The 22,119-nt window shown below is 45.1% G+C and overlaps 2 protein-coding genes across 5 annotated transcripts in view; both read left to right on the top strand.

The window, feature by feature from the left end:
• Positions 1-26: 26 nt before the first annotated feature.
• Positions 27-16,403, top strand: LOC111953549 (plakophilin-4). Of its 4 annotated transcripts, none has more exons than XM_023972911.1 (21): positions 27-309; positions 837-988; positions 3,132-3,253; positions 3,516-3,553; positions 3,948-4,088; positions 4,796-4,980; positions 5,233-5,803; positions 8,387-8,566; positions 8,824-9,052; positions 9,337-9,469; positions 10,276-10,489; positions 10,869-11,046; positions 11,224-11,341; positions 11,570-11,761; positions 12,640-12,813; positions 13,064-13,214; positions 13,318-13,595; positions 13,765-13,885; positions 14,098-14,229; positions 14,362-14,435; positions 15,246-16,403. In XM_023972911.1, exons 2-21 carry the CDS (start codon positions 854-856, stop codon positions 15,519-15,521), a joined length of 3,642 nt encoding a protein of 1,213 aa, XP_023828679.1. In that variant the 5' UTR covers positions 27-309; positions 837-853; the 3' UTR covers positions 15,522-16,403. The 4 variants fall into 4 exon arrangements, with proteins under 4 accessions (XP_023828679.1, XP_023828681.1, XP_023828680.1 ...); XM_023972913.1 differs by having other exon boundaries at positions 3,945-4,082; XM_023972912.1 differs by having other exon boundaries at positions 3,945-4,088; positions 15,249-16,403.
• A 775-nt stretch (positions 16,404-17,178) lies between these two features.
• The window catches only part of LOC139023124 (protein TANC1-like), a 36,868-nt gene continuing 31,927 nt past the window's right edge, over positions 17,179-22,119 (top strand). Inside the window, exons 1-2 of the mRNA XM_070435540.1 lie at positions 17,179-17,239; positions 20,325-20,543. Coding sequence (XP_070291641.1) covers positions 17,179-17,239; positions 20,325-20,543 — 280 coding nt within the window. The remainder of the gene's footprint in view (positions 17,240-20,324; positions 20,544-22,119) is intronic.

The following is a 22,119-nucleotide window of genomic DNA, read 5'->3' as shown; positions in this document are numbered from 1 at the left end:
TACAAACCGCATGGTGACGTCACATCTATCCTGAATCGTGGGTGGGTGCCACAGAAGTCAATTGCACCGTAGCTGGGTAGATTTTGGACAGSCAAGGCARATACATAAATAGTAATATTGACATTCGCCAATGCATGGAATATTGCTTGAATAATTGCTAACGGATGAAGTAGTAATGTAGTCTTAGCGACACTGTTTGCAAAATGAAGCTGTCGCGGTCGTATGGAAAATGGATTCCTGACGGACGTATACCCTGAACAGTACATCAGCAACATCTGGCGGCTAAGGAATCGCACTAGCTCGTGCCTCGTAAGTAAGCAGCTGTTGCAGAATTGTAAATACATGATCCCTATCATTTTAACCTAGGTAGAGTCGGATGATTCACCTTCTCAATATCCATATGCGCCGTGTACATTTTCTCTTGCGTGTTCAAACTTCAAACACGGTGATTTTGTTTGTTACAATGTATCTGTCATGTTGTTATAGCTTCAGTGTATCATCATACTATCATGCATTGACCTCACAGTCCATTTTCATTGAACTGGCTGCACCAATGCCCTGATGTAATGCAGCATCAGCTTGCATTGGGAGAGCTGACATACCATTGACAGTGGCTGTAGTAATTGTATTGCTATTGTACACAGGCTTCTAGTTGAAGTGCTGTGCAGTGCTTCTCAGCCTGTCACATTGGTGGAAGCGCATGCATGCATTGCCAATAAGTAGCAAAATGTCATGGCAAGCAATTGGGCCTTCCATGCACTGCAGTCCTTGTTTGGGTTTTAGTGCTGGACAGTAACATATTGTCTGTGTAATGTGTACTGGGCATGTCTCCACAGGGCAGAGAGGGTGGAGGATGCCATCCCCGGAGCAGCGGGCAGCGGAGATGGGGGAGGAGGGGGAAGGGTCTCTGCCGGCCAGAGAGGGACCGAGCGGGCACAGCCAAGCAGACACCAGCACCAACAACCTACTGGCCTCGGTCAAAGAACAGGTATGACTAGCTCCCTCCTTTGCTCCTCTCGTGCTCTCGCAGTAGGAATGAATCGCATTCCCTCCCGATCTGTCTCTCTCTCTCTCTCTCTCTCTCTCTCTCTCTCTCTCTCCTCTCTCCTCTCTCTCTCTCTCTCTCTCTCTCTCTCTCTCTCTTCTCTCTCTCTCTCTCTCCTCTCTCTCTCTCTCTCTTCTCTCTCTCTCTCTCCCATCTCGATCTAGTTCTATGAGTCTTTGTCCCTCCCCTTTTCCCTTCTGCTGTTATATTATGCATTTAGAGATGCTAGAATGTACAAGGAGATAACCTCCATTGATCAAGCAGTGTTTTCTGAGACTGTCGCTCAATCAGAATTGTGGGAAAGCAGAGTGCTTACAGATAAAGGATTTACAGATGCACAGTGTAGGTTGCCTCACTGTTCTGTCCTCCTGAGTGYTAGTACAGAAATGAGTGATGACTAACGTGAATGTCACAATATTCCAGACGTTCAATCAAACCCGYCACAAAACTGTAAATGAATGCAGTATCTTTTTCGTTGTCGTCTCATTCTGAAAACTGGAAGTGTCTTCCTGATGAGATTTTATAGATTTTCGTGTATCTTTTAGTTAAAAAAAWAAAATGGATTCATTTCTGTTGTTGTTGCGTACACTCTATTGCTGCGTGAGTATGGCCGTGCTGTTTTGACGTATTTCGACACCTAAGGCTTTAGGCTAAGTGTTTTCTAATGGGGTTTCTCTCTTGAATTCTGTCAGATTTTGTAAAGAGTCAGCAGAAGTGTGGGGGTCAGCTAACTGCAGTAGTATGATGAGCCGCAGTAGTAATCTGTGCAAAATCAGCATTTTCATACTGAATAGCAATAGGAGTCCATCGGATTCTGTAGCAAACAGTATGCTGAATGAGCAAGTAGCCATTCAGAAATTGGCAAACCCAGTAAGACGTTTGAAAAATCAGCGGATGCCATGTTAGTGCCAAAAGTCCCAAGAGAACAAGACGTTCTAGTAAGAATTAAGTCTTGATGGTTTTCTTGTTGTTGTCATGGAATGTTTGGTACCAGTATGTTGGATGAATACTGTGCCCCGCTGTTTTAGTTTTCCGGGAATGGTCCATCTCTCATCTCTATCCTAATCTAGATCTGTAGGTGGAGTTAAAGCACCAGGCCAGCCAGGCTGGTTCAATCCAGTTACATCACCCAYCCTGCTGCCCTGCCCGTATTTCACTAAGGTCCCTAATGCGCTGCAAACTGTTGAAGTTAGACAGCTGTCAGGGAGTGTGTGTGTGTTAATGTGTGTATATGTTTTTTCCCCCCCCTTGTATTTATTGTGTGTGTGTGTTTGCTTGTGTGATGTGCTTGGTTGAGCCCAGTAATTCTCTGGTGTGAGTGTGTGTGCGCTCTCTGTGTGTGTGTTGCACTCAGTCACTCTGTCTTTGGCTGACATTCCTGTGGGTTTGCAGGATTCCAGTGTGTTGCAGAAGTCGTCTGGTTCTCTCTGGTGTGTGTACATCAGACAGGATCTGAGCTTCCGGGGTCGACGCCTCTCACTAGACAGAGACACTTTGTGTTTGTGACCCTGTGACAATGGGCAGTCAGTCAGTGACCCCTCCAGTTCACCACTCAGCTGGTACAGTACTAGACACAACCTGGCACTGCTTGGCATGGGAGGAGGGATTATTCCCATCCTGATAAGAACCCATCCTGCTCAAGCTGGTGGCTGGCTGCCACTGTGCCACTGATTGCTTCCATTAGATGATGCTTCGTCATTTAGCGGTTAGTCTCACCTCATGGCCTATAAAGTCTGCCTAGTCTATATACACATTTTTAGACATTTGTAGCACTGAAGGGTTTTTAATTGAATTCTTATAATAATGTTGACTTGTAACAAACAAATTAAGAAACACCCGTCCCTGTTCAGCGGGAAATCTGCCTGATGAATCTGAGTAGCTCTGACCTTAATGCCACAAAGCCTCTTTTTTTGACCATAGATATTTTACAGGTCAAACATTAAAATGCTCTAAAATTGACGCAAAGTGAGCATGCCAAAGGCTGTGTACCTTGGTTATTGTTATCACAGTGGAAGCTGTTGTCAGTGAAAGAAAGTGTCATTCGGCGAGTATGATTCTACCGTTTGTCCCTTCCGTGTTGCCGTAGGAGCTCCAGTTTGAGCGTCTGACCCGGGAGCTGGAGGAGGAGCGTCAGATCGTCGCCAGTCAACTGGAGAGGTGCATGCTGGGAGCTGAGTCGCCTGCCGATGAGGATGATGCCAGTAGCAGGTACACACACGCACACACACACACACACACAGAGCCCTGACCCTGTTTCTCAGCATGTCACCTACATTGGAGCTACTGATGATGAGTAGCTACAGTAATGCCTTTATCCAGGCTCACTGAACGCACAACATGCAACACACACAAATACAAACACAGGATTAMATTGTAAACTGTCATGTTGATCTAGCTCTCATCTCCTCTCCATGCCTGTCCTGCCCCACCCCCTTCCCTCCATTATTTTACTACCTTCTCTTCTTTACAGTGACTCATCAGAGAAGTCCTTTGCTTGGAGATCCACAGGTACAGCTTCTCCCATATTAAAATCACATTGACCCCTATTGAAATCCTATTGTGTAGACACCCATAGGGTTGCCCAATGGAAATGCAAGTACAAGGGCATGTAGCGAGTCCCATCATAAACTGCTTTTGAGGTAAGTTACGTTTATACCACAGGAGGCTRCTGAGGGGAGGACGGCTCATAATAAGGGCTGGAATTGAGCAAATGAAATGGCATCAAACACCCGGAAACCATGGAAACCATGTGTTTGATACCATTCCACTTATTCTGCTCCAGTCATTACCACGAGACCGTTCTCCCCAGTTAAGGTGTCACCAATCTCCTGTGATTTTAAACAATCTCGATAGCGATCACAGGACACAGGTTGACATGACGCCATCTTGTTTTCCTCAGTAGATGTGTCTGATATGGGAGAGCACCGGGCTGCTGTAATGGACAGCTCTCACCAGTCACCCTCCCGTCTCTTCCGAGCTGATCAGGGTCACGGGTCACTCTACCTCCCCGAAGTGGAGAGGGCATCCCTGCATGACAGTGAGGGTCTGTTACTTCCTGCATCCTCTTTTTCATCTGCCGCCTTCATTTTTTTGGGAAAGTTTAGATTTAGCGTGGAGAATATAGAGTGTTTAGGGCTAGATGGAATTTTTTTTGTTTGTTTTTTAACTCGCAGGAATGATGACATCAAAAAGGGGGGGAAAAGGTTTGAAAGTCAAAAGGCAGAAATGCTTTGAAATTTAAAAAAACTGAAAATGCTTTGAAATCAAAAGACAGAAAATTCTTTGAAATAAAAAGTAGCTGTGGAATAACATCAAAGTATACCAGGTACTGCGASACAACATGCAGTATATAACGTAGCAGTGGTTTCCTAATTAAATATTAAGACAACATCTACAACTAATGTAACGACAGCTTTCATTTGGCCATAAAATGCACAATAAACAGTATATCATCCTAAGCGGGCGCATTCCGTAACTTAGTGACAATACTTCTTTAAATGGGCACTTATCTTTTACATACCGTGGGATGCTGTATTCATTATGAATGTATTGATTGCATAAATGCTCATTCACTGTGTAGCCTAGCTCTGAAATAGACCTGAAGACCAACAAGGCAAACATCATTCTGTCCTCTGCTTCCTCTCCTCCCTCCCTCCCATCTTTCTCCTCTCCTCTCTCCTGCATCCCCCTCTCCTCCCTTTCCCCCTCCTCTCTTTCTCCTCTACCTCTCCCCTCGCCTCCCTCTCACAGGATCTGTGGCCCATATGACGTCGTATGCAGACAGTGGCTACCAGGACAGCAGTATGAGTTACTACAGTGTGAGCAGAGAGAACGTGGTTCTGTCAGATCCCAGACACGTGCTGTCAGGCAGCGKCCCCAGGGGAAGCCCCAGTCACAGCAGGAGCTCCCGGGCAGAGGGACAGGCCTCCGCACAGGTAGCCAATATACACTAACCCACCTACTGTGAAGAGACAGACAACCTATTTATATGCCCACGTATTCATATTATATAACCTTTTAAAAGCCTGCCCATTTATATAATATCTTAGTTAACCTACTCAAACTGTATGCAACTCAAAGTTAAAGATAACCATATGTATCAAGGACTGAATTGGCTTTCCTGTGTGTCGTGCCTTGTCCATATCTCTCCCCCACTCACCCTGCTTCCTGCATCCCTCCTATCCCAGGTCTCAGCRTCAGGGCGGGTGATGAGGAGGATGGGCTCCCTCTCCTCCCGGGGCCAGTCTCCTGTGTGTGGTGTGGGGGGCGCCGTGTCCCCGTCCCGGGTCTCTCTCCGCACCTCCCAGGGCGGCAGCGCCTACGGCTCACCCATCCTCACCGAGCCCAAACCCCTCGCCAGCATCTTCCCCGGGACCACCATGCCCCCCTCCTCCCTGCCCGGTCCAGGCACCACCCCCTCCTTCCAGCGCGCCACCTCTCCTTACTCCCCCACCCACCAGAGGAACGGGAACGGTGACTCTCCTCTCCGGACCAGCCCCCATCCAGGCAGCGCCAGTCATGCCACCTCACCTCAACAGGCGATGGGTAGTGTCTCCGGGCRCCTGGGGTCTACACTGTCTYTGGTGGAGGGKAGGGGGCTGTCTGGCTCTCCTCTGAGGTCCTGTATGACGGCTGTGCCCCAGCAYTACGGYTCCACACTKCCCCGCCAGGGGGCTCAGGCTCTCCCCTACATACATGACGCCTACGGGCTCTACGAGAGGACCGCCCTGCCTCTGTCACGGCCTGACAGCCTCACTGGTTAGTCATACAGCAGGACTCTGCCTCGAAACACACACATGCACACACGTTCATGCATACACACACACACACACACACACATGCACTTAAAGCTGGAATCCTTAATTAAAACAATAACAAACAAAGCTGTCACCCGCCTGTGTTTTGGTAAAAAGCTGAGGGATGGGCCTGGATAAATTGAACCACTCTCAAATGCAAAGCTATGCATGCAAGGACTGACCATCCATCAACATAATAATAGTAGTTTGAACCATGTTTTCAGGCTATACAGCAGGGATCATCAACTAGATTAAGCCGCGGGAGGATTTTTTCTGAGGGGATGGTCAGAGGGCCGGAACATAATTACAAATCATTTGTAGACTGCAAATTGACCGCAAGAAGCCCAAACAAATATTTGACCAAAACATCATAATGTCTAACMTTGCTTACATTTGTATACAATCTCATATACAGTATCTCTTTTATGCAGGCCACTAGTTGGGGAACCCTGCTATACAGTGTTTATTTACATTTGCTTTGTTTACAAACATTGGAGTATAAAAAGCTTATATTTTTKGTTCTGAAGGGGTAGGCCTAAAACTATTGAACCAAATTCATGAGGCATTTATTTAAGTTATATTCTTCAAGAATCAATGGGTATATACAGTATCATTCCTTTATAAGTCCAAAAATTGATGTGGCAAGTAAAGATTCTAGCTTTAAAGGGTCATTTTATGCTGGTTCAAGGGTAGGAAAAATATTATTGAAAAGGGTAAAACGGTACCAGTCTCTCTTCTTATTTACGTGCGGAGAACTTGCCTTTCTGAATCGATTTAGCTCTGTAGAGATCCATTGGTTTCTGTTTGAAAGGGATTATATGAACTAAATACTAGATCTGTAGTGTGGCGACAGAGAGATGTGTTTTGTCCTTTATCCTGATCCATCCTGCAGCGCATCATATCACTGAGCCTACCCTACTGACCCACATAGCCCTGTTTTATAAATCCCTTGTTCGGAGGTTAACCATAGGGCTCTGGGCAAAAGTAGTGCACTATATAGGCAATAGGGTGCCATTTGAGGCGTCGCCAGAGTCATTCAGAGCACTGCTCTGCTGTGGGGGTGTTTGGTAAATGACAAAGCAGCATGGATTGGTTTCCATCTATTTTACAGGGCCAAAAGAAAGGAGCCTGCTGGCAAAGTAAATCAAGTGCGCCCTGGAGAACCATAAAGCATAGCCTTTTACAGCTCATTACATTGAAGCAGAGGCATGCAGGGGATTCTTGTTGGCYGTAGGCCWAYACTGCACAGTACATCTCAATAGGTTGAGCTTTTAAAAGAGGTTGCACCATCCAAGACGCACTCTAGCGTTGGTGTGGTCACTTCAACCAGCATTGTATTTGTGACAAATCATTCRCTAAACCCTAAACCTCATCKAATGAATAATGGGGCAGTTGAGCACGTTGAGGAGACTAAACTGATTGGTGTAACCCTAGATTGTTAACTGTCATGGTCAAAACATATTGACGCAACGGTAGCTGAGATGGGGAGAGGTCTGTCCGTGATAAAGCGCTGCTCGGTCTTCTTGACATCACAATCAACTACACAAGTCCTACAGGCCATAGTTTCATCACACCTGGACTACTGCCCAGATATATGGTCAAGTGCTGCAAAGAAGGACATAGGCAAATTACAGTTACACTCTCATGGCTCAAAGTTATAGAGATAGTTTGCATCACTACTTGTCTTTGTGAGAGGTATTGACGTGTTGAAAGCACCGAACCGTCTGTTCAAACAGCTAACACACCCAGACATACCCCACAAGACATGCCACCAGGGSTCTCTTCACAGTCCCCAAGTCCAGAACAGACTCTGGGGAAACACGCGGTACTAAATAGAACCATGACCACGTGGAACTCTCTTTCTGACCGCGTTGTGCTGTGAGGTGTTGTTTTATCTGATTTTACTGCTAGTTTGAGTTACCTGATGTGAAATTATTCCACGTGGTCATGGTTCTATTTAGTACCGCGTGTTTCCCCAGAGTCTGTTCTGGACTTGGGGACTGTGAAGAGACACGCACACACACACACACACACACACACACGCATACACACTCTAACACAGACACTCTACACACACACACATTGTAATGTTGTGGTATTGTGGATTTTATATTGTAATTTGTAATATTACAGTAATAATGTCTTGTATGTTGTATTGTTTTATTTAATGATGTAGGCTGTTGTTGTGATGTAACTGTTCGAACCCTGTTCGGACTCCAGGAAGAGTAGCTGCTGCCTTGGTAGTAGCTAATGGGGATCCTAATAAAATACTAAACCACTTACATCAACCTCAACCATGAAGATAGATCTACTTTCACACTACAGCAGCCTAGAATGAACCATTCACAACCAACATACGACASAACTGATTACAGATTGTAATATTAATTTTAGATTTAAGGTTGATTTTAGGGTTGATGAAGAAATTCACCCCCATTTCTCCACCTTCCATCACCCACAACATTGTCCTCCAAGTCCATCTTGACAGCTGACAGTGTAAATAATGTCATGACTATTCATGTTCTCCTGCTGTGTGTGTGTCCAGGCCTGCACAGCTCCTACGCCACTCACCACAGCCCACTGGACCAGGATATGAGGATGGCCATGTCTCCTGACTGCCACGTCACGCCTGTCTACGACGACAGAGCCTTCCAAAGCCCCCTGTATCACAGCCCCACCCACGCCCACCACGGATCGCACAGCGCTATCTACAGGACACTCACGGGTACTGCAACACACTAGTAGCAGACTAGCAGACACAACTGCACATGGCTAGAACCATTGGGACCAGAGACTTGCATGGTGTGTAATGACTAGATTGTAGTCTACAGTCAACAAGATACTCATATGTGGGCTGTCGTTTCTAAGACACATGGCGATGCAGTTATACAGACTCAAAGTGGAGAAGTGTGTGCACGTGTGTGTGTGTGTGTGTGTGTAGGCTACAACCCATCCTGAATATCTGCGTCTTTGTATTCCCAGGTGCGGAGAACCTTCAGCGGACCCTCCAGAGGACCACAAGCCATTGCAGCACGCTGGCGTACCAAAGAAGCAGCTATGGGCTGAACACCGCAGGGTCATACGCAGACCCCTACAGGGTCTCCCAGCAGGGACAGGGGCCCAATGAGACCTCTTTCTCCAGGCACTCTGGTCTKGTCGACAGGGCTGCCACAAGRTCCCCCTCCATAGACAGTATACAAAAGGATCCTAGGTACAAATACACAACGCACCATCACACACTCACACACACACGTYGAGCCACGTGATGATTACATCCAGACATGTTATTGATGAATTCAAATCAAATGACGTGTCATTGATGTTGGAAGCGATAGATTGAAAATTGCTTTTAGACTCACTTTCTCTCCCTCTCCCCTTATCTCTCTCCTACCATCTCTTTCTCTCCCTCTCCCCTTATCTGTCCTGCTATCTCTTTCTCTCCCTCTATATCCCTCTCCCTTCCGCTCGCTCGCTCTCCCTCCCCGCCCTCTGTAGGGAGTTTGCATGGCGTGACCCCGATCTTCCTGAGGTGATCCACATGCTGCAGCATCACTTCCCCTCGGTCCAGGCCAACGCTGCAGCCTACCTCCAGCACCTGTGTTACGGAGACAACCGCATCAAAGTGGAGGTAACCGGATGTCTGTCCCTGTCTGTTCCTAACCTCTCAGCTGACGTGTATGATCACACAGACTATATGGGGATGGGAAGTCCTTCCCTAGAGAGGATTTGAAAGCACAAACRCAACCCTTTKCTGCAGTCGAATGACCAAATCGCACWCTAGTGGTGTCATGGGTGGAATGTCATTAATATTTTTCACAATTTCATAATTTAAAAAWATATATWTATTTTCAGAAAATGTCAAACGGTTTTGTTATATTTCAGTCTTCTGTGATGTGTAATATTGGGATGCAAACTCAAAATGTAATACAGTTCAACTCTATATCTGACATGGTACAGTTGTCTTATTTACTTTAAGCCCATAACCATGTCTGTGAGGTATATACTTTTGTTTCAAAGTAGATTGGTTAAAGACTACCAAGAATCACTCTGTGTGACCCTGATTTAGCCCACTGCAGTAAAAAGTGAATTAATACAAAGGATAGTCCTAAAAACATGAATATAAGCTGGGTGGTTTGACCCCTGAATGCATACCACGGGTATGACAAAAAAATGGTTTACTGTTCTAATTACATTGGTAACCAGTTTATAATAGCAATAAGGCACCTCGGTTGTTTGTGGTATATTGCCAATATACCACGGCTAAGGGCTGTATACAGGCACTCTGCGTTGCGTCGTTCTAGGGAACAGCCCTTAGGCGTGGTAAATTGGCCATATACCACACCCCCTCGGGCCTTCTTGCTTAAGTAACTGTGTTATTGATTATACTTTTTTTGTCAGCTCCAGGTGTGTGTGACCTTGACCCTCTTCTAACAGGTATGTCACCTGGGAGGTATCCAGCACCTGGTGGACCTGCTGGACCACAAAGCTGTGGAGGTGCAGAAGAGTTCCTGCGGAGCCCTGAGGAACCTGGTTTATGGCAAGGCTACAGACGACAACAAGGTGGCCCTGAGGAACTCTGGTGGCGTCCCCGCTCTGCTCAGACTGCTGAGGAAGACCACCGACAACGAAGTCCGGGAGCTGGTCACTGGTACGTTTCTCTGCCTCACTGTCTGTCTCTGTCTTTTTTTGTTGTTGCTGTCTGCTTGTTTTTATGGCTGTCTAGACCAGAGGTATTCAACTCTTACCCTACGAGGTCCGGAGCCTGCTGGTTTTCTGTTCTACCTGTTCATTCATTGTACCCGTCTAAATCAGTCCCTGATTAGAGGGGAACAATGAAAAAAACGTAGTGGAACTGGCTTTGAGGTCCAGAGTTGAGTTTGAGAGGTCTATATGCCTGCTTGCTGATACAGTATTTCTTGCCTGTCTCTGCATTATCAAGTGAGGGCTGACTGGATACAACCTTATGGCCACACCTCAGCACGTGTCCTCTGCTCACTACATCCGTGCCTATCCCCGTTTACCACTAGGGGTGCTGTGGAACCTGTCGTCGTGCGACGCGGTCAAGATGACCATCATCAGGGACGCTCTGAGCACCCTGACCAACACTGTGGTCATCCCCCACTCCGGCTGGAGCAGCAGCAACTACCGAGAGGAGACCAAGTTCCACTCCTCTCTCCTGCTGCGCAACACCACCGGCTGCCTCAGGTGAGGAGTGAGGAAGTCATCCCTGTAAGAACAGATGACTGTACATCGCTTTGGATTAAAGTGTCTGCTAAATGGCGTGTGTGTGGGCGTGTGTGTGGGCGTGTGTGTGTGTGTGTAACCCTTAATGTATTGTATAAGTGGATGTATTGTTCACCTTTCTACTGTGTTTTGCTACAGGAACCTGAGTTCAGCAGGAGAGGAGGCCAGGGGTCAGCTGAGGTGTTGTGAGGGGCTGGTGGATTCACTTCTCTATGTCCTCAAGGCCTGCGTTAGCACCTCTGACTTCGACAGCAAGGTGGGCTTACTATAAGAGTAGTACATTTAGGCTAGTCCAGAAACAATGACATGCACCTCACCCGCCTGAACCCCCTCTACTTTACCCAGAATTAGACCAGTCCTCTTCACTCAGTTTCTGCCCATCCATCTCTGCTATCCCAACTTGAAGTTCCTGATCTTACCCCCTTTGTGTGTGTGTGTGTGTATATTGTGTGCATCGCTGAAATGCTTCCCCCTCCTCTCCCAGATTGTGGAGAACTGTGTGTGTACTCTGAGGAACCTGTCCTACCGTCTGGAGATAGAGATGCCCTCGTCTCGCCTGCTGGGGACTCAGGAACTGGATGCCCTGCTGGGCTACGGGTCCCCCAGTAAGGACCTAGACTACCTCTGCTGGGGCAAGAAGAGGAAGAAGAAGAAGAGGGGCTGGCTGGATGATAAGGTGTGTATAGTAGGGGTTATCCGCTTTCCTTGGCTAAGTCACACTCCGACACCTATGATAAAGGCGCCTGGAAATGTGTTAGAATTAACACAGAACATTAGCTAAGATACACTATGTACACTAAGTAAGTGGACACCTGCTCGTCGAACATCTCATGGGCATTAATATGGAGTTGGTCCCCCCATTGCTGCCATAACTGCCTCCACTCTTCTGGGAAGGCTTTCCACTAGATGTTGGAACATTGCTGTGAGGACTTGCTTCCATTCAGCCACGAGCACTAGTGAGGTCGGGAACTGATGTTGGGTGATTAGGCCTGGCTCGCAGTAGGCTTTCCAATTCATCACAAAGGTGTTCGATGGTGTTGAGGTCAGGGCTCTGTGCAGGCCAGTCAAGTTCTTCCACACTGATCTCGACAAACCATTTCTGTATTGACCTCGCTTCATGTACGGGGGCTTTGTCATGCTGAAACAGGAAAGGGCCTTCCCCAAACTGTTCCCACAAAGTTGGAAGTACAGAATCGTCTACAACGTCATTGTATGCTGTAGCGTTAGGATTTCCCTTCACTGRAACTAAGGGGCCTAACRCGAACCATGAAAACAGCCCCAGACCATTATTCCTCCTCCACCAAACAGAGTCCAATGGCGGCGAGCTTTACACCACTCCAGCCGGCTCTTTGCATTGCGCATGTTGATCYTAGGCTTGTGTGCGGCTGCTCGACCATGGAAACCCATTTCATGAAGCTCCGGAGGCAGTTTGGAACTCGGTAGTTAGTGTTGCGACAGAGGACAACGTTTCTTCCATTCTGTGGTGTTTGTCCTCCAAGATTTGATTAGAACTGACTGCCTATATCCCGCTCATGCTCTTCATTATGCTTTCAGTGGGACGGCGTGGGACCCATCCCGGGGTTTGGTAAGCCTCCGCGGGGGGCAGAGATGCTGTGGCACCCGGCCGTGGTGAAGCCCTACCTCAGCCTGCTGGCAGAGAGCTCCAACCCTGCCACCCTGGAGGGCTCCGCTGGATCCCTTCAGAACCTCTCTGCTGGAAACTGGAAGGTGTACTGCTTTTTTGTTTCATTGTAACCTTTGTTTATACAGGTTAGTCTCATTAAGATGTCTCATTGAGAAAATCTATTTCGCAAGCGACCAACAACTCCCACCTGACGCTCATGTCTGTTGTGCATCGCTTTACACTGTTTATCTGGTGTTATTGAATGATAATGGTGCTGTAATAACATAATTGGACTTCCTGGGTAAATAAAGGTCAAATAAAAATACGATTGAAATCATAATACCCTGTGTGCAGTTTGCGGCGTACATCCGTGCGGCGGTGCGCAAGGAGAAGGGGCTTCCTATCCTGGTGGAGCTGCTGAGGATGGACAACGACAGGGTGGTCTGCTCTGTGGCCACCGCTCTGAGGAACATGGCCCTGGACAGCAGGAACAAGGAGCTTATAGGTCAGACACACACACACACACACACACACACACACACAGAAACTCTCTCTCTTTCTCACACACACACTTATAAGTCCTTCATGCCCCCTGTCTCCCCTCCCAGGAAAGTATGCGATGCGGGACCTGGTGAACCGTCTCCCTGGAGGAAGCCCCTCCCTGCTATCTGACGAGACGGTGGCGTCTGTCTGCTGCACGCTCCACGAAGTCACCAGCAGGAACATGGAGAACGCCAAGGCCCTGGCAGACACGGGGGGCATCGAGAAGTTGGTGGACATCAGTAAGGGCAGGGGGAAGGGGTATTCTATGAAGGTGGTGAAGGCGGCTGCTCAGGTCCTCAACACGCTGTGGCAGTACAGGGACCTGCGCACCCTCTACAAACAGGTCAGATCACTGTGGYTTTGGTATAATCGCTTAACTAATATCAAAAGTTGCAGACTTGGCTCCATTTTACCTTGGAAAAACCGGAAGTGATCTCTGATAAAATACCTTAAAATACAGTTTTGCAGATGTAAAATATCACTGTCCTGAGTTGCAATTATCTCTGTTGTAGGACGGATGGCACCACGGTCATTTCATCACTCCTGTGTCCACTCTGGAGAGAGACAGGTACAGGTCTCAACCAACCCTGCCTACTAGCACCTTACAGATGTCCCCCGTGCCCCGCCAATCAGGTGAGAGCACTCAACTATCATGTTCAAGCTACTCATCAACACACACCACAATGGATGTTCCCTCCGGGTTTGGTTCCTCTCRAGGTTTGTTCCCTGCCACTATGCTTCCGCTTGCTCTTTGAGGTCTAGGCCCGGGTTACCGTCAAGCAYTTTCTGACCAGTGGTTTATAAATATAATGTTGAGTGATTGAATGAATGGAATGTCTTCCCAGGTGGTAGTGCAACCTCCTCTCCTGCCATGTTAGGGATCAGAAGACACAGCTCTAACTACCAGAGGGCTCAGTCATCTATGCAACTCGATACATATTATGGAGACAACAGTTTACACAAAAACCAGTACACAGGTAAGCCATGATGGTCTTTTTAATCGCCAGTACATTTYCCGTTGTACATTTGTATATATTTTGAATGTTTCATACACAGAGTGGAGTTAAACAATGCCTCATGTTTGTATTCTCTTTGTTTTTCACTTTCAGGGTCAGAAAAGCAAACACCATATTTTATCGGGTCCTATTCCTCACCATCAAGAGAGGACTATCCTAGGTCCCAGGTAAGACACATATGTTGTGGTTCTGTTGTCTTGAAGGTCCAATGCAGCTGTTTTTATCTCAATATGAAATAATTTCTGTGTAACAATCAAGTATCTTACTGTGATTGTTTTCAATTAAATGTGTCAAAAATTAACAACAATAGCTTCTTAGCAAGAATTTAGCTAGGCCTGTCTGAGTGGTCTGAGTGGAGAAAACAGGCTATTTTTGGCAGAGAGGTTTAATTGGTCTATTAACTAATTTCCCACCTGGTGACATACCGGGTACTCAAACTCCATCCCACCCAAACAGGCTGAAACTTCATTCATTTCAAACAGCTCTTAGACTTAAAGGGCATTATCATAATTTGTTCAATTTCACAGTATCATTCTGAACTCATAGTGTGGAAATGCATATAAAGCACAGGAAAATCTCATTTGTGACTGCACTGGGCTTTTAAATTCTCTTTCAGTTACCTAAAATAAGATTACACAACCCTATTGTCCTTTATTGGGGGTAGTGGTGCTCATAGAGCCTGTCTTGTGTTCAATGGATTAAATGTATCTTAAAAGTTTGGTCTTTCAATTTGTGTTCAGTGGTGTAGTGGAGGGTACATTTTCTGTTTTGGARGAGGGTTTACCCACCTTTTCTGGAAAAATGCATTGAAAGTATAGGACTACGGACTGCGATCAGAGATTACCAACCAATTTTCTTTTTTTTTACCACTTTATCACTGGTTGTGTGTAATAGTCCCTCAACTCTCATGTAGGACCCATGTTTGTTGTCTTGAAGGGATTGAGTTTGTCTTAAGAATTTGTCTTTTGTTTTACGAGCAGGAAGATGTGTTCTACTCCGACGAGCCGGATAGGAATACTTACAACAACTACAGAATGTATCTGTCATCGCCGCAAGGTTACGGGGAGGAGGAGCCTGGGCCTTACCAGGACGAGCCRGAGAACCTGACCTCCACAGAGCGATACAACACCTCCCAATCTAACAGACTGAAATCCAATACCAACACCACTAACTACGTGGACTTCTACTCCACCACGAGGAGGCCTTCTCAGAAGGCTAACCAGTACACTGGATCCCCTGACTCCTGGGTGTAGGGGTGGAGAAACCATGTAGGAACCATGGACTGACTCATCAGTCTGTTTGTGCGTGTGTGTGAGATAGAAAGAGAAATGTGAGAGACAGAAAGAACATGAGTGTGCGTGTTCTCGTGTGTGTGTGTGTGTGTGTGTGGTTCCAGTGGGAAAGAGCTTGTTGTTTTCTGGAGTGGTGTAATGTCAGCCAAAGAACGTGTTCTATTACAGGATAGTTTGTTCTAGTGTTTCTCAGCAGTAAGAAAGGTCTGTTGGCTTTATGATGAGGTTGGTTGGATATGAGCCAATCATCCGCTTGGTTGGAAATGTGGAGAATGGAGAGAGTGCTGAAGAAGTGTTGCGTAAAAATAAACATTAAAGGGATAGTTTACTCAAAATAGAAATGAACATGRTGTTCAATATATGTTGGCTGTAATTGATCAACTAAGACAGTTATGGATATAGTAAAGGCGGTGAATATCTCAAAACTAGCTTGGTGAATCGACTACAGCCAAAAGGAAAATAATGTGAATTTGTATTTTGAGTAAAATAAATAATTTCCATGTTGGCCAAATATATATCATGAAGTCATATCTGTGAAATGTCAAATAGTATTTGTACAGAGAAATTTAAAAAACAATGTTATGCTGTGTTACAGAACATTACTGTATTCAATGTGTAGACTGTGTATGATATGATGTCTAGTGAATTTTTTTAATGATTTATTTAAGTGTGTGAATTTCCCCCCCAAAACGCCCTGTTGTATGTTGTCCAACACTGGCAAAGATGTGCCATGTGTCAAATGGAAGTGTATGAAGATTAAATAAGAGCGTATCATAAACACTAAAAAAAGATTCAGAGTTGTGAAAATGAGGCTTTGTTAAATAAATCAGCTGTGGAATGGAATTGCAGGTGTTGGTGATTTTATTTATTTATTTTGTCATCCAAACGTTCTTCACTTCGAGGGCGCGCGCACCCAGCTCCCAGAAAGCGCACGACAGAGCCTTTCATCAGCAACTCCAACTTCGAGGATGGATCACATCTCCGCTCATGCAATGAACATTCCTATAGCTATGGAGGGAAATGCGTTGTTTTGAAGAAACGTCGACGAACTTAACTTGACTCTTCTTTTTTTAACAGGTATATTTTGCTTGTACTGTTAAATGTGAGGTTGTCGGCTGTTTTGTGGGCCAACTTCTAGATGCGTGAAGTGTCAGGGGCATGACAAACCGTTACATTGTTCAACGTTACAGTTTACATAATCGTTCATGTGACGCGTCAAAGTTGTTGCAACAAAATGTTTTTTTTTACTGTGTCGTGTGTGTGAATTAATTCGTAAGTAATAACGTTAGATAAAATAAACGTATTTCGGCATGTGCCTCGCATTTGTTTTCAAGTCTCATTTTCTGCTATTCACCTTTGCTAATCTGGAATCCATTTGTCACTGAGCTGCATCCATTCATTTGTACCATTCTCCACATTTCCCTTTTTGYCAGGTTTCATTCCAGACCACTGTGCCTGATGAGGATACGTTAGGGCTCATCATAATCCATATATTCCTATGACTAGTGTTGCCTCATTTAGGAGTATATGGTCATGCTACTACAATAGCACTTTTTGCAGAGGGAATAATATATTTGTATTGACTATCTTTCACAGAACTCCCTGTAATCAGTTGAACATGTTCAAAGCAGTGTTCGGGAGGAATAGGAAAGGAGAGAAGAGGAGCAGGAGGGATCCAGGTAGGAAAGAGAACAAACAACACTGCACCCATTACAGTTTGTGACAGGTTACTAGACACCTTTTCACTCACTATAATAATGTCACATGATTTTGTTGATAAAAGGATGGGTTGACATTTTTGCCGATAGGGAACTGATGGATTTCTGGAGCCATGGGGATGATTCTGGAATCTAGGTACTATCTGTGTCGTATCAGTCTCGGGGCAGACATCGTTTTTGGTGAAGTGAAACCAATCCTTGACATTAGTAGCACTCGCACTAATTGAAGACGGTAGCTACTTGGCTGCTCTGAATTTTCTGTCCCCGGGTGTTTGAGTATAGAGCCATTTCAATTAGCCTAATTAAGGAGTGAATGCCGCGTCCCACTGCTGTAAGTTCCTCTCAGACCTAAAGTGTGTCACGAGAAGTTGGAGTGGGTTAAACAAACAGCCCTGACCCACAAAAAGAAGATACTGAAATTATCAATAACTTTTTGGGTCATGAGGGATGTACACTGACTATACAAAAATTAGTAAGAACACCTGCTCTTTCCATGACACAGACTGACCAGGTGCATCCAGGTGGAAGCTATGTACCCTTATTGGTGTCACTTGTTAAATCCACTTCAAATCAGTGTAGATGAAAGGGAGGAGACAGCTTRAAGAAGTATKTTTAAGCCTTGAGCCAATTGAGACATGGATTGTGTATGTGTGCCATTCAAAGGGGCAAACAAAATATTYAAATGCCTTTGAACAGGGTATGCTAGTAGATGCCAGGCGCAACGGTTATAACTACAGTATATAGCTTTTTCTTACCAGTTCTAAATAATTTTTGTCTACCCTCTTTATTTTGGTAGGCTATAATCTATTATTCAGATTGATGCTGGGCCTCGTGTGCTTCCGCTGTGGAGTCGTGCTTCTTTCCAGTAGTTATGTAGCTACTAGTTAGCTCCATTCTGTGAGGTAACAACAAGGGTGTTGTCAGTTTCTCATAACGTGAGTGTTCACCCCTAGAGAAGTCTGGGGGAAATCAGAAGGCACTCTAGATATATGGGTACAAAGTCAGCATATTGCACATTAAATATTTAATACATCTAATGTTGACGAGCTACAGAACTCAGAGAACTGTGTCAGTCTCATCTACCATCTACCATTAAATCTATCATTAATACCTCTAGGTCCTTAGATTTAGTCCAAAAGGTGGACTGCCATGCTAGTAATGGCATGTACATTTTAAAACATTTTTGTTGTTGGACAWAAAAGGCTGTAAAATCACCAGGAAATCCTCTCAAAGTGATTTTAATGTAGGAAATCTGTTCCCAAGTATTCCCACGCATAAATAGAGAAAATATGTGATCGTATCCCAATATAATCGAGGTTTGAAAGGATAATTTTTTGTGTCTAATACTACAGTATATCTGTTTGGGATTATTGCGGTCAATTTGTAGTGCACAAATTATTTATAACTATGTYCCGSCYGCCCGACCATCCGCTCAAGGAAAGATTGGCCCGCGGCTGAATGTAATTGGCGACCCCTGGTCTAAGCAAGCCTATGGGTATACGTCGTGTGAAGCTGACTGGGATTGGATTAAAAGCCTTGAGAGAGAAAGTTGTTCCCTGACTACATGATGAGCAGCATATGTTTCCCATAAGGCTGTGTGTGTGGCCTGGAGGCTCGCTCAGAGGCATCAGAGAAGGAGAATGGAAACTTTGCAGCACGATTAGGGGCCCTGAATTTATAACTAATCATAATCAAGTTATAGCAACTCCCTACCTAGTAATGTTGGTTTTGTCCATAACCTGTAAATTCTGCTTTTTAAGGCTGTGTGTATCCTTGCAGATTGTCGTTCAAATGCATTATGTAATGTAGATGACCATCTGTCTCTCTTGTCTTCCACAGGAATGAGGTTACTGTATAAACCATGCTAAATTTCAACGGACTGCTTTAATGTCATTTTGCTGTAGCATTACATATTACTCCAGCCCCCGTTAGTGCTGTGTTATTATTGYGCTCTATGCATCAGACGTAGCCAGTAACTGCAATGCACACACACGTCATTAACATCATTGCAACTGTGCAGTGATTACATTTAGCGTAGAGACAAAAGCAGAACACACTTCCCTCAAAGACCTGAGCTGCCAGTAGGCAGTCCGCTCTTCAGAGGGCCACTACTAGACTTCAAGAATAGATCCGGTCTCTTAATGCAAGGGGATGTGGTCCACTTATTATKGCTCCAAACATGTATTTGACTGTTTAAAGGGATAAACCACCTGTTTAAAGGGATAAAACTCCTGTCAATTTGGTGAAAGCCTATGTTCTATCAGTAAGTTCAAAAAAAATCCCCCCATGATTTAACTTCTAAGTGGTCCATCTGTGAAATCAGGAAATCGTGTCGGAACGAGTCAGAGCTACATGGTTCTCCTCGTTGGAGATAGGGGATAACACACTATCACATTTAATAACACTTTCTTTGTGCTCAATCTAAACAGTGTACCAAATGATTCAACTCAGTTTCTCTTTCAAGTACCATCCCACAATGCGCCCTGTCTGTGGGAAAGGTGGGAAAGGGCCAGTGTTGCCATAGCAACATCCTCTGCACTCACTCTAGTCAGAGATGAACTGCAGGTTGAACTCGGTTAGATAGACTCCTAAATTGCTAGTGCAGTTGGTTTAGGCAATTTTACAGATAGCTAGCTACTTCACATGCTGATATTGACTTTGGTATTATTGTGTGTAGATACGTTTGCTACTTAGCTAGCTAAATAGCCAGGCAGCCCAGATAGCATTGCATTGTGGGTTTTGTAGTCGACTTGAACTGCAACAGATTTCCACTACAATTTTCACATGTTGCTACCAACCTTTTTGTAACGACAAAATGAAACATTTGTTCACAAAAAATATTGTTTTCACATATTAGTGTTATTTAACACTGTTAATCATAGGAATTAGTGGTTTGGGGTGGATTATCCTTTTACGTTTCCAGATACACCTTTTGATAGGCCCTATTATTGATTACAGTTTAATTTGTTCTCTCTCTCTCTTCTCTTTTCCGACCCCTTTTAATCTCTCTCACCTTTCCCACTATATCTCCCTCTSCTCTCGCTAGCGGTAGTCACTGATTACCATAGCCACAGTATCCAACGAAGGGGTGCTGGTGCTTGGGTGACCCACTACCAGGAGCCTAGCCGTGCCCACCACCCCCACCCCTCAAGGGGCAGGCCGAGGGGGAAGCTGGCTAAGGGGGAGTCTATCTCCCTGCCTTCCTCGCCCCTGGTCCATCGCCAGTCCTACATAATGCCCTCACATATGGGCATCAAGTCCCCAGGTACTGTAACAGCCATCCACCAGGCTTTTGTTCTTCTAATGAACACACCTATACAGTTGAAGTCGGAAGTTTACATACACCTTTGCCAAATACATTTAAACTCAGTTTTTCACAATTCCTGACATTTAATCCTAGTAAGAATTCCCTGTCATAGGTCAGTTAGGATCACCACTTTATTTTAAGAATGTGAAATGTCAGAATAATAGTAGAGAGAATGATTTATTTTAGCTTTTATTTCTTTCATCACATTCCCAGTGGGTTTTTGGGGGGGGGGGGGGTAAAATGATGTGGAAACCAGTGGAGGCTGCTGAGGGAGGAACAGGCTACGATAATGGCTGAAAATGGAGTCAATGGAAGGTATCAAAACGTGGTTTGCATGTGGTACCGATTTTCATTGACCCCACTTCCAGCCATTACTTATGAGCCGTCCTCCCCTCGGCAGTCCTCCATGGTGGAAGTTGATTCAAACATTCTGCCCAATGGGAAGGCACTTCTGTCAGCAGAGATCCACAAAAACTCAGAACATAAGATCAGACTCTGCACCCTCCGTCTCAAAGAACAACACCTTCAATACGGGGAGAAATTCATTCCTCGTACATTCTTATCCGACAGGAGTATTCTTGTTTTTTTGTGGCAAAAGAGAATAACGCATGTGGCCTGTCAAAGTCATTACCAAAGTCAAAGTCATTACGAACCCTACACTGATATACACTCAAATGTATTTTACAGCTTATTCATTTCTAATCATTAATTTGTTTGAGTCTGCTGCTGAGGTGGTTTTGAAAGGCAAACCTAATCATCTTATATGATGTTAAAATTATACCTCTGCACCATTCAGGGTTCATTAAAATTCATAACGAGCTAAGCACATTGGAAAAGCAAATATTGAAAACGCCACATGAAAAGTATTGCAAATTAACACAAGAATTTTGAAGGAAATGGTAGTAAATGTATATTATAATGATCTATATTTATATTTACATTCATAATGGTTTTGGAGATACAGTATGGGTCTATGTGGGCAGTGGAAAATGGTGGTTACTGTTTAAAAACGCTACTTCAAATCACACAACTGTGGCTAAAACTAAAATAGACAAACCGAGAGAGAAAGTGAGAGGGAGGGTGTGAGAGAGAGAGAGAGAGAGAGAGAGAGAGAGAGAGAGAGAGAGAGAGAGAAAGAAAGGGAGGAGAGAGAGAGAGAGAGAGAGAGAGAGAGAGAGAGAGAGAGGAGAGAGAGAGAGAGAGAGAGAGAGAAGAGAGAGAGAGAGAGAGAGAGAGAGAGAGAGAGAGAGAGAGAGAGAGAGAGAGAGAAGGGAGAGAAGGAGATAGACTGCATCTAAATCTATCAGCCAATTGTCCTCCATCCATTGCCTAAGTGCCCAACTGCTTTCCCACCTGAGGTCAGGAAGCTATATCAGTGAATCTATGCGTTCAGCTCTCCATGGCACTATTAGGCAACAACACCTCGTAACTAAACCACAGAGCAATATTGAAAGCTTTCATCAATCTAACTCTGACCTCTGAGTGACCAAATTCCAGGAAGGGGGTTCGGAATGATTGAAACACACAGCTAACA

Source organism: Salvelinus sp. IW2-2015, linkage group LG27, assembly GCF_002910315.2.
Source record: "Salvelinus sp. IW2-2015 linkage group LG27, ASM291031v2, whole genome shotgun sequence".
Classification (NCBI taxonomy): Eukaryota; Metazoa; Chordata; class Actinopteri; order Salmoniformes; family Salmonidae; genus Salvelinus; species Salvelinus sp. IW2-2015.
Note: the sequence above shows the minus strand (reverse complement) of the source record. Positions and strands in the feature narration are given on the sequence as shown.